General features: G+C 39.2%; 1 protein-coding gene across 2 annotated transcripts in view; it reads right to left on the bottom strand.

Moving 5' to 3' along the window:
• The window catches only part of LOC112567048 (centrosomal protein of 290 kDa-like), a 56,022-nt gene that overhangs the window by 15,081 nt on the left and 28,938 nt on the right, over positions 1-12,003 (bottom strand). For both annotated transcript variants that reach the window (XM_025243539.1, XM_025243540.1), the window contains 12 exons: positions 11,813-11,893; positions 11,040-11,147; positions 10,360-10,494; positions 9,212-9,439; positions 8,736-8,957; positions 7,448-7,602; positions 6,909-7,122; positions 5,159-5,296; positions 4,808-4,922; positions 4,280-4,389; positions 2,973-3,101; positions 2,502-2,641 (listed from right to left, as the gene is read on the bottom strand). In XM_025243539.1, coding sequence (XP_025099324.1) covers positions 2,502-2,641; positions 2,973-3,101; positions 4,280-4,389; positions 4,808-4,922; positions 5,159-5,296; positions 6,909-7,122; positions 7,448-7,602; positions 8,736-8,957; positions 9,212-9,439; positions 10,360-10,494; positions 11,040-11,147; positions 11,813-11,893 — 1,775 coding nt within the window. The remainder of the gene's footprint in view (positions 1-2,501; positions 2,642-2,972; positions 3,102-4,279; positions 4,390-4,807; positions 4,923-5,158; positions 5,297-6,908; positions 7,123-7,447; positions 7,603-8,735; positions 8,958-9,211; positions 9,440-10,359; positions 10,495-11,039; positions 11,148-11,812; positions 11,894-12,003) is intronic.

The raw sequence follows: 12,003 nt of genomic DNA, 5'->3' as shown, positions 1-12,003 counted from the left end.
AATTTCACTAAAATTCAACCCTTTATACACATAAGAACCGTGAGCAGTTATCTTTTCAACTACATTTATGGATACTTCCTGCCATATACTTTCAACAAATACACCAAACAAAAACAAAACCTCTAAGAACATTAAAATTAATTTTACAATGTGACCCATTTTAGGAGCCAAACTTTTGTCACAGTGTCAATCAAGACACACAAACCTATCATGTTGAATGAGCTCTGTTAAAGATCTCTACTCTGTGTCCCTATCCAAGTTCACAGCTGCTGTTTAAGATGAAGATGATCACTTTGTTGATAGCTGTTGGTAAAGTAAAGGTCACCGCACTTTGTCCATATCTGAGTTCACAACACACTCATGCTTACAGCCTCTCTCATCTTCCATCTATAGTTACACTTGCAGCTCATGACAGCTATGTCAACAAATAGCTCTCAAATCAAACTCTCTGTCTCATACAAGTGTGGAGATATTCATGGATTCACATATCTGCTAAACACACACAGAGCAGTACCTGGTAGCTCTCTTCTTATTTCAAAAAAAGTCTTCGGTCGCACACACAAGAGCTTTGCCAAGTCGACTGTGCTCACACTACACAACAAGCACTACAGAAGTGGCACACACAGGGCATGTAGCTACAGACACACGGCCGAACTGGCATTCATAGATACGGCCTTCACCTTGTCAACACGACCTACCTCCAACTTTATCATTCATTGGCTGAGCGCCAAAAATATCTTGGCATAAACGTTTGTGAGCTATATATATAGAAACAAGGGTTTTGACATCCAGATATATGTAAGTGTTGATGTTGGCTACAAGCAGTATTGTCAGCTGTATTACTTACTGGTTATTCATAGGTGCATAAAATGTTAGATGCTTATTCAATGCAGCGGGCTATTCCATAATGCATGCATACTTCATGAACCATTGTGCTCTTTAATGTTAGAGGTATTTGTAATATTGAGCTGTAAAACTGAAGAAACCAATGATATCTCATCAGTCCACCAGGTATGTGCAGGTGGGCAATATCATTATCACTGCAGACATGACCCTTGATAGATAATTGTCAGTCTGCCTATTATGATAGACAAGTTACAGCTGTCTGTCTGTCAGTCTGCCTATTATTATAGACAAGTTACAGCTGTCTGTCTGTCAGTCTGCCTATTATTATAGACAAGTTACAGCTGTCTGTCTATTATGATAGACAAGTTACAGCTGTCTGTCTGTCTGTCAGTCTGTCTATTATGATAGACAAGTTACAGCTGTCTGTCTATTATGACAGCCAGCCAGACAACTATGCTTTTCATCTGATGACCATATGCTACCTCTGTCATCAAAACAACAAGATAGGGTCACAGAAGTTTTACTTATTGCACAGTAAAACAGTGGAACTCTCTCCCCTATAGCCACCCACCATCAAATCCTGTAAATGTGCACTCAAACATATCTCTTCCATGAGTATTTTTGCTAACAATAATACACATAATACTATAAGTCCATCTTCTAACTCTTTCTTTCCCTTTTTTACCCAATGGATTAGTCTGCCAGCTTGTCTTCCTCTGCAGATTCGTGAAACTCTTAATCCTTACTATTTGTTATCCTAGCTACTCATCAGTTGCAACCAGGCAATGGATAGATACAGATACGTTTAGTACTTAATAAAGAAATGATTATTTATCTATTATGTAATATATATTATGCTCATCTTAATATGAGATGCATACCTTAATAAAGGTTTCTCTTCGCAAGGGATGCACGTGTGATACAATACTGTATACCTTACCGTGTAATGTACCATTGAACCTTTTCGGAATGTCGTTCTGATAATAAATATCCTGGTAATGGGAGTTATAGCCCTGCTATTTCGGAAAGGTCTGGGATAGGATTCATTCTCCCTTTGTTCTCATGATCAGGCCTACTCTTTTTTCCCTAAATTATTTTACAGATTTGTCAACATCCACATATCTATCAAAGCTATCAGCTTAATAAAAAAAAAATATTAACATCAATTACTTTAGGTTATTCAGCACAATGTCTTGCCTTGCTCAATTCAAGTGACAGTCTACCAGCACTGGTGTTGCCTTGAGAGTGTTTTTGAATCTGTTCCCATGTTATCTTTAAAATCCAGATCAGAGGGTAAAGGTCATATCTTTGATTTTTATTTTTTACTGTCCTACCCAATCTTTTCATTATTTCAATCTTCTTTAACCGTAACCCTATCCTGATTGCTTCAATCTTCTCCAATATTTGTGCTTTTCTGTTTTTTGACTTGAGCTTGCAGAGTTAAGACTTTTCCACCTTCTTTGTGCTCATAAGAAATCACAAAACCGCAGACTAGCAGCACAAGTTCAGAGCAGAGACAGCCACGGTCAGCATACAATGTAGGAATGACAGTATATAGAGCTAAAACCACCTTGACATTAGGGCATATACATGCACACACACAATATATTTAGAAGCACTGGATCAAAGCTGATATCTACTAAACATTCACTTACCTTTCTAGTGTGACCTTCATACGCTCAAGACTGTGACTGAGTTTCTCAATCTCGTCATCTTTCTCTTTGATTTTGCTCTTCATCTTGTCAATCGTGCGCTGCCACTTCTTACCTTCTTCCCATCGCAAAGCCTCTTCCAGCTGCACCAGTATAGACACAACAAGATACCAGTCATCAGTTTCCATGGTCATAGTATCTTCTGAAACTAACACATGCCTCTGACAATATTTCATACGCCACTTCTTTGGCATGCTGCATAAATTACTGAAGAATTATTATTAGGACCCCTTTCAGTATACTTTGAATTCTGTTTTACCCCGTGCAATTTTTTATTCGAGCTCTCGAAATATGCAGCAGAGAGAAGGGTAACACAAGACATCAAAGTCTGAAGCATCCTGATGGCCACCAGGAACACAAGAAGTTTCTAGCAGCCATCCTGAAGGTCACTAAAGTTAATATTTAGGCTCATACCTTGGCCTTATCTTCTTTTTGCTCATATGGTTTCTCTGCTGTTTGTCTTTTCTTTAATTCTTCCTCAAGATAGCGATTACGCCGTCGCATTTCTTCCAGCTCCTGCATCCGCTCAAAGTCACCAGTTTTCTGTACAAAAAACTCATTCTTAGAACAATAGAATAATAGTAGAACAATCTGAATAATTCTGCACTAATTCATTTTGTAGTGAAATCTCCATAATTCTGAACTTAATCCCTTCAGTTACTTCCGTGACATCCCTTCTCACAGTAATATCACTAATAACAGCTGATTTTGTCAAACGCATTTACAACTGTACAGTTTAAAAAAACCAACCCAAAAACACCAACAAAAACTCAGTTTAACATACAGTGAAGAAACACAAACAACAAATGGATGATACCATGGCAAACAAGTGCATAGGTGAAGTGCGAAGATGAAGAAGGGGAAAAATGAGATGTGAGTAGGAAAGTTCATTTAACATGGAATACCTATTTTTTAAAATGGAGATAGCCTTCCGGCTCGAGTTTTGAGTTTTTCAAAGCTATTGGTTGGACCTGGGCAGCCATTGAGGCTGTTAATGTAATGCCTGTCATGCTGCTAGAGCATATGAAGTAGTGTGGGTGTCACTAGCTTAGAAGGGAAGGTAGCCCTGAAAGTAGCATTCAGGTGATAGGAAGGCGTGTTATGACTTTCCCCAGGTTCTACCTGCGGGACCTGGCGCCCCTTCTGACGCTGGGAGAAGGATTGACAGTGGCTCAGCAGCACAGCATGGGGCAGGTGTGATGGCCTATTTGGCCAACCCAAAGGCAGCTTTCATTAGTGCAGTTAAGGCGGCTTCATAGCCTACAGCCCGGGTGGATTTGGGGCATGTTAATTTGTTGTTTCACCTAGCATGTCACTAGGTTTGCTGCCAGGGTGGGTTACCACCCACTCCACCTGTTAGTCTCCACAAAGTCATATCTGGTACAGTACGAAGAAGAAATACCATTTTTGGTGGTAAAATTTCTTTCTTTCAGTACTTACCAGATGACAGTACAGCTAGCTCCCTCCCTCCTCCGCACAGTGGGTTCCAGACTCGGCCCAGGCGAAAAACAAGTTGAGGGCTCACTAGGGTGACAGGTGGGGATGGAGAGGGGCTGAACTGAATTCATGTCCTACTGTTCTGTGGTTGTTGGACCGAAACAGGTTTGGACAGCTGGATTTGAGGTAGCTAGAGGGTGATCTCCACATAGTCACGTCATCTGGTACAGTACGAAGAAAAAAGTCTAATTCACATAATCCTCACTGTTCAAAATAACACCCACCTGAGTTCGGTTGGCACTCAATCTCTCCACTTTCTTCTCCAATTCGTCCACTTCCTTTTCTAGCTGCGTCTTGCTGTTGCGAAGCTTGCTGTTAGCTCTGTCTTTTCGACCTGTCTCACAGAAAATAAGTCAACTATCATGTACTTGCTATAGCTCGGAAACAAACACTGATAAACATGCTTACCATAAAGTGCTGACAAAAACAAACATGCTTTTATTACACTCATTTTGCTAGTTCCTCTGTTTAGGTGTTAAATGTTCCTGTCTGAGACACATTAATTGTGTCTTAAATTATATTCTGTTTCCTTCTCTGTTCAGGAATAGCCTTTATATTTGCTGTGTCTTCAGCGTGTGAAAACTGCATAATTTCAAGAAATGTAATATTTTTCACCAGAACTAAGTGCAGAAATTATAGAGATACTCAGTGACCTAAAGTCACACTTCTCAGCAGAATGCAGGATAAAATGCAAAGAGACACTAAATGACCTGAGTTACATTTCCTGCTGAGACTGCAATGCAACCACATACCCAGTTCCTCTTTGACATCTTCCAGTTCTGTCTGCAGCAGACTCTCGCTTTCTTTGTGCTTCTTCAATTCACGTTTGGTGTGTTCAAGCTGGGACTGTAGGTCCTCTGCCTGGTCCTATTTGTACATTTATGGACATATGATTACAGACATCCACAAACACACACTTTCTCTCTCAAAAGAATAACAAACACTTTGTGTTGAAAGCTAAAAAACTCTACATGTGCAGCCTTATTCTGAGATGGTCTGTGTGGGTATCTATCAGCTGCTGTTTCTTCACGTGCAACCCTACTCTGATATCCTAGGTGTGGGTATCTATCAGCCGCTGTATGTTTCTACACATGCAGCCTTACTCTGAAATCCTTGGTGTGGGTGTCTATCAGCCGCTGTATGTTTCTCTCTTGCTGCACCTCTTCTGCCTGTGCCATGACACTCTTCTGTGCCTGTGTCACCATGTCTGCTCGCAGGTCTGTCAGAGCTTTGCTCAGTGCCTAGAGATGGACAATACACTTTACACTCTATTCTACAGACAGCAATCATATAACTTTACACTCACAACAGTTCTAAAGAACCTCATTCTCACAACACTTCTAAAAAACCTAAAAACAAAAACTCTTCTGGAGACAAGGTCCTGGAATCAATCAATCAATCTCCACTGGCTACCAATTAAAACAAGAACTTACTATAAGAACTCAACTCCCTGCTAAGGATTCCTTATTTGGTTCTTCCTTTGTCTTTTTCTCTGATATCTTGTCTGTCTACACTCTTGCTAGAAACCCTCACTCCTTATCTGACTCTCACATTCTGTCCATTCCAAGTTTGAGTCCATTCCAAGTACAAAGTCATACAGACAGCTTATACTCTCCTTCATGCTTCTAAGTAGTGGAACTCTTCCATACCACATTCATTATTCAGACTCAGAGGCAGCATTTAAGCCCTCACTAAAAATTTACCTCTTTAAGCTTTGGCACTACTGCTACAAACAGATAAAAGGTGTGGTACAGGAGATATTGCTATAGACAGATATAGGATGTGATACAGCAGACACTGTTACCGACAGAAAGATGATGATGATAATTATGTGAACTTATAATGTGCAGCATCATGACCAAGACAAATCGCACTCTCTGAGCAGACCATTAATGATAAATGAAAGATAACAGCCAGTGGACAGGGAGGTATTACAGACACACTGAACACGATAAAGATGAGGTTCAAGATAACAGCCAGTAGACAGACAGTGAGATACGTATATAGTCACACTGAACACCATAAAGATGAGGTGCAAGATAACAGTGGACAGTGAGATATGCAGAGACAAACTGAACAACATAAGATGAGGTACATACAAACAGTGTAAGATGGAGTCGTTACATGATGGTTACATGGCAGACGGTATTTCCAGGGAGTTAAAAATAGTAATTCAGGGATAGTACTTAGTGAATAAAGGGTGTGGTACAGGAGACATCTCTACCAACAGATATTGCTACAAACAGATAAAGGGTGTGATACAGGAGACATTTCAACCAACAGATATTGCTACAAACAGATAAAGGGTGTGATACAGGAGACATTTCAACCAACAGATATTGCTACAAACAGATAAAGGGTGTGATACAGGAGACATTTCAACCAACAGATATTGCTACAAACAGATAAAGGGTGTGGTACAGGAGACATCTCTACCAACAGATATTGCTACAAACAGATAAAGGGTGTGATACAGGAGACATCTCTACCAACAGATATTGCTACAAACAGATAAAGGGTGTGGTACAGGAGACATCTCTACCAACAGATATTGCTACAAACAGATAAAGGGTGTGATACAGGAGACATTTCAACCAACAGATATTGCTACAAACAGATAAAGGGTGTGGTACAGGAGACATCTCTACCAACAGATATTGCTACAAACAGATAAAGGGTGTGATACAGGAGACATCTCTACCAACAGATATTGCTACAAACAGATAAAGGGTGTGGTACAGGAGACATCTCTACCAACAGATATTGCTACAAACAGATAAAGGGTGTGGTACAGGAGACATTTCCACAAACACCAACAAACTGTTCCCATGTGATACAGAAACAAATGTCCACCTGATGCTGTTTTTCTTTCAGTGCCAGCTGGTTCTTGAGTCTTTCTACCAGATTCTTCATGGAAGTTGTTGGTCCCCGCAAGTTGGCATCCTTCAGAGCAGCTATTTCTTCATTCAGCACTTCAATCTCCTTTTTCTGGTCATGGATTATACGCTGCACCTGGTCTAATTCCACATCTTTTTTGGACAGGTCATTTGCTTGCTCTTGTTTCCATCTGAAGATTAACAAGCATGCAGTGTATGCAGATACTGATAAAGTATGACAACTTTTTTAATACAAGTGACAATCACATATATGAAAAAATACAAAGTTTAGACAACAGTTAAATTCTGGGAACAGTACTGTTAAGCATATGTGCATCTCACTGCAAAAATTACTTTAAATCTTTTAAACAGAATTTCAACTCCAAATGGTAGCTTCTTACAGTTTCGGCCTCTCGCAGTCTACACCTAATATATCTTATCACAACTGCCTTGAGCTCCACAAACTCTAGGCCTAGCTACTTCCAAAGTTACATGCAGGGTGTAAGCCCTGACAACCTGTCGTGTTCCAGCTTGAGATGTCTATCTGCCTGCTCCAGTCGAGTCTTAAGGTTGATGATGTCCATCTCTTTTTGTCTGAGCTTCTCCTGAAGTGCTGCAATAGTGTTTTCCTGGTCTGCTACCAAGTCCTCCAGCTCATTCAGTCGCTCCAGCTGAACCCCACAACACATGCACACACATGCATACATACATAAATGAAGTTCTCATCTTGTTAAAACTTTGTAAGATCATGAGATGTTCATATAAATCATTTCCTATGTGGAGTAAACATTCTTAAACCTACTTGCACCTTTGAATGTGCTGGAGTACATTTTAAACCTACTAAAAGTAATAATTTTAAAACAAAATGCACAAAAAAACTATCAATCCATAATAGGATTAACTCCACAAGCCTTTAGCTTCATATCTCTAAACTGAACAGCTTCCCCCAAAATCAATGCCAACGGCGGATGAAGACAAAAAGGAAGCATTGCTAAATAACTAAAGACCATCACTATGGGCACCTTCCTGGCAGGTCAAAGGCAGGAAAGCATTTACCCTTCCATGTTCTTCACACCATATCTGATTCTATTTATTGCTCTCTCTTTCATTTCCTCGATTTTCTTGTACTTTGTGAAGAATCACATCTCAAACATTGGAAGGGGAGTGGTAAACAGTTATTCTTGTCATACACTAATATTTTCATGTAGGGAAAGGGTGCTGCCTATGTTTTCTCTCATCTTGGTCTGTTGTAAACCAGTGCTTTTAACAGTATGTAGAGAATACTGTGTCAAGAAACATTTATGGAAAGTCCATTGGATACACCTAGTACATACTGTGCATTCACCTAGTTTCCTTCTGATTTGCCCAAAAAAGTGGTATGTCAAGAGGAATTCAGGTAGAAAAGGATAATTATTGCATATTATGCTCTATAATCGTAATTTTGTTTTGCCATTGATATATTGTTTATTACAATTTTTTCCAAATACAACTCTATTGTCTACTTCTTCTGCTCAACATAAGCAGAAATTTTCCTTTGTTAAGAGCTCCCAAAAATGCATTTTTTTCAAAGATAAAATGCATACACAGATTTACAAACCTACAATATACAATCCCAAAAGTCTGACAAATGGTTCCTATGCAATACTCTCTAGCTCCACCTTTTTGTTTGTATTATTTAATTGTATAAATTGGTTTTTAAAACAGCCCTCTCAAATTCCACTTGTTTGACTGTAGAAATTGGCTTTTAAGCTTCAAGATCACGTTTGTAACAACTGCTTTTTAACAGAAGACTGCTCAACTTCACCTGCTTATCTGTCAGGCCATGTGCTGTGCTGCGCTTGCTGAGTGCTTCCTGAGCTGCTAGCTTGAACTTGGCGATGTGCATGTCTGAGGCTGCGTGTATCTTATGCTGCATGGTCTTCAGCTCAGCCTCATGCCGCCGGTTCATGTCCAGCATGTCCTGTCGAGCCTGCTTTAGCAGCTCCTGGTACTTGAGAATTGTCTCTTCTTTCTGTTGTATACGTTGCTATGAAGACAAAGAAGGCAAATAAAGAACTGCTGATGAACACTGCAGTCACAGAAACTTTTCATGCATTACTAACAGAGATCACTGTATGATCACTCTCTATTCACAGATGGTTGTTAAATAATCAGTCCTGAATTTTTAGTCATGTGTGATTTGTTCATTGTAAACTTGGCAGTCTATAGCCCTTCACATCTTTCAAACTTATCAGCTGTTGAAAGTAGGCTAAATAATCATCAAGCTCAACACTGACTAACCTGTAAACTGTTGATAGTAGACTGAGCGATCTTCAAGCTCTGATGTGTTTCATATTCTGGTTCTGCTGTTCTTGACATTGCCTCACTGACTTTAGCAGTGGCACGCTCTATTATGGTATCACGGTCCGTTGTTGCAGGCATTCGAAGTCTTAACTCTGAGATAAGCTTTTCACGTTCAATTAATGTTTTCTCTGAGTCTTTTAATAACTTCTCCATTTCCTGTACTTTCTGAAAACATGGAAAGTAACATGAAGACCTGCTTTGCACCAATTTATTTCTTGAGCAATGACAACATTGGTGGTGTACATCAACTTTATAGGCAACTTTTCATTGGTACAAAACGCTGCATATCTCAATCACTTTGTTTATATAATACTTGAGATCTCAATATCAGAATATGCCGCAGAAATCATTTATTGACAGCAATAATCATGTCCATGTTCACTCATTTTGTATGGGACCTTTGATTTTCTTTGTTTGCTTGTTTGCTCAAATAAGCAGCAGGTTAGAATGTCAATATTTAGAGGTTTATGGTTTGTGAAAGAAACAGAGAAGTTTGGATTTAGGAAATGACTATCTTGTCATAAATGACTTTAACTTTATTAATCCACAAGGGCAATGCTCGTATGCTAGCAATATACAGATAAGTATACATATATGTTGACTACAGCAAATAAGTTCTCTACCTCACTATACGCGCACACAGATTGACTGGCGTGAGCATTTAATAGCAAAACATGTCTGTAAACTGTCATTAGTGACCATTTCTTCATTACCGTTAATCCCACTGAATTCTTTTCCATATGACCTTTTGAACTCAAAATAAATGTCCGTAGTGAATAACTTTGGCTTTGGTTCCCTACTAATGATAGCTACAATTTTTGTTCTTCACGTTCAGAATTTCACCTCAGATGTCTGTGGTGCTCTGTCTACTGTATCTACATATTGTACTTATAAATAATATCATTGTTCCCATCCCATCTCTTCATGAAGCTGTGTACCATCCTCGCTAATCTTCTCTGCACTGTTCCAATTTTAGCATAAGTTCTGGCTGAATTATAGGCATCGCAGTGAAGACAAGACAAAGAGCAACACAGTGAAAGACAACCATGCTGAAGATGGATTTAAATAGCAAAGATCATTCTAACCTGCTTCAGGGCTTTGTTCTCTGCCTGTGTGTCCAAAATGACCTTGACGTTGTTTCTGATGGTAAAAATGGCCTCCTCCAGCTGATTAGCAACAGGTAGCTTTGCATCTGGCAATCCACCAATGGCCTGCTCAAACTGCCCAAACATACATATATATCTACACACCTGTGTACCTGGAGTATGTGATTCATAGCAGAGATCACCTGACATCTTAGAACTCATGGATAGCTTTCTCAAACTGAAAACAAGTTGCAGGCATAAACCCATAGCCACACATAACCAATATTTAACTTTACCCAGATCTGCAGAATCTCAAAAAACTGTATGCAGTGTGGCTCATCCTAGCTTGGGAACATTTAATTTGTTCTTGTATCCATGATTGTGTTAATTTTTATGCAAGAAGCATACCTACTTTCATGTGCAAGGATTGCTGATTGCTAACAGCTGTGAGTATTACATCAATACCTAAAGGGACATCAGTAGATATCATCATACATTTGATTGCTAACAGCTGCAACTCTTACATCAATACTTAAAGTGATAACAGTAGACATTTTATCATAATCTGATTGCTAACAGATGAAGACCCCAGTCCACAAATCAAAGACAAAACTATTGTGGCCATAAATCCTTATCAGACGACAACCATAAGCACTCAGACGCCTGATGTGAGTCCCTACTCTGGCTGCAGCACTGGTGATCTCAGCTGTATGTTTCTCCAAGTTGTTAATGTTTCTCTCCAACTCTCCTTCACGCTGTTCCCACCGCAACTGTCGTTCTTCAAACTCCTGTTGTCAGGTAAACAGAGTTTTATGTATGTAGATCAAAGTTGTAAAATGTATTTTAAGTTTGTAGAAAGTACAGTAGTGCTGATTCACTGGAAAATGACTGTCTTTATAAAATTACTTGACTGATTTCTCAAAATTCTCATGCATCTGGGGGTGCCTAGTATGAATAAGCAGCCTAAAGCAGTTTTCCTAGTCAGACCATACACACTGTATTCTACTATTGACCCAGCAGTTCTGGTGTTACATCATATATCATCCCATTTCAATAAACAAGTATTTTGTGCAGTTCAGTCAAAATTTTGTTATTTCAAAATCCAAACTGCTATAAGCCTACAAAATCTCATGCACAGGATGAATATTTCTGAAGCCTTTAATAGTTGCGTAGTCTTGTATAGACCCTTTCTTCACCTGTTTGTAATATATATCTGGTTAAAAGAGGGTAAGTAAATCTATCCAAAAAATAAGTTGAGTGGGTAAACTCCTTGGAAGTTTAACAAACGCTGTGTGGACTTGAAAGATTATTACAGAATCGTGAACCTATGAGTCAACGACCAGATCACACAGTATGACAGACATAACCACACATTCTGCGATAAGGCACACACTGTCCATAACTGTATGGATCAAGTAAGTGTAAAACATACTGTGAAAAGGCACACAGATACCTTGATAAGGTGCACATTGTCAGCCTCCAGATCTGCAATGGTGACTTCATGTGAACGAACAATCTCTTCCAGATATTTGATCTGCACAATTAAGAACGACAGTGATCTCTCACCTATTGCGGGATTATATTCCAGAGCACCCCACAATAAGTAAAAATCCGCAAAGTCGCAAAATTATAGTTATTTTATAT

Source organism: Pomacea canaliculata, linkage group LG6 (genome assembly GCF_003073045.1).
Source record: "Pomacea canaliculata isolate SZHN2017 linkage group LG6, ASM307304v1, whole genome shotgun sequence".
In the NCBI taxonomy this organism is placed as follows: domain Eukaryota; kingdom Metazoa; phylum Mollusca; class Gastropoda; order Architaenioglossa; family Ampullariidae; genus Pomacea; species Pomacea canaliculata.
This window is presented reverse-complemented; position numbering and strand designations above follow the sequence as displayed.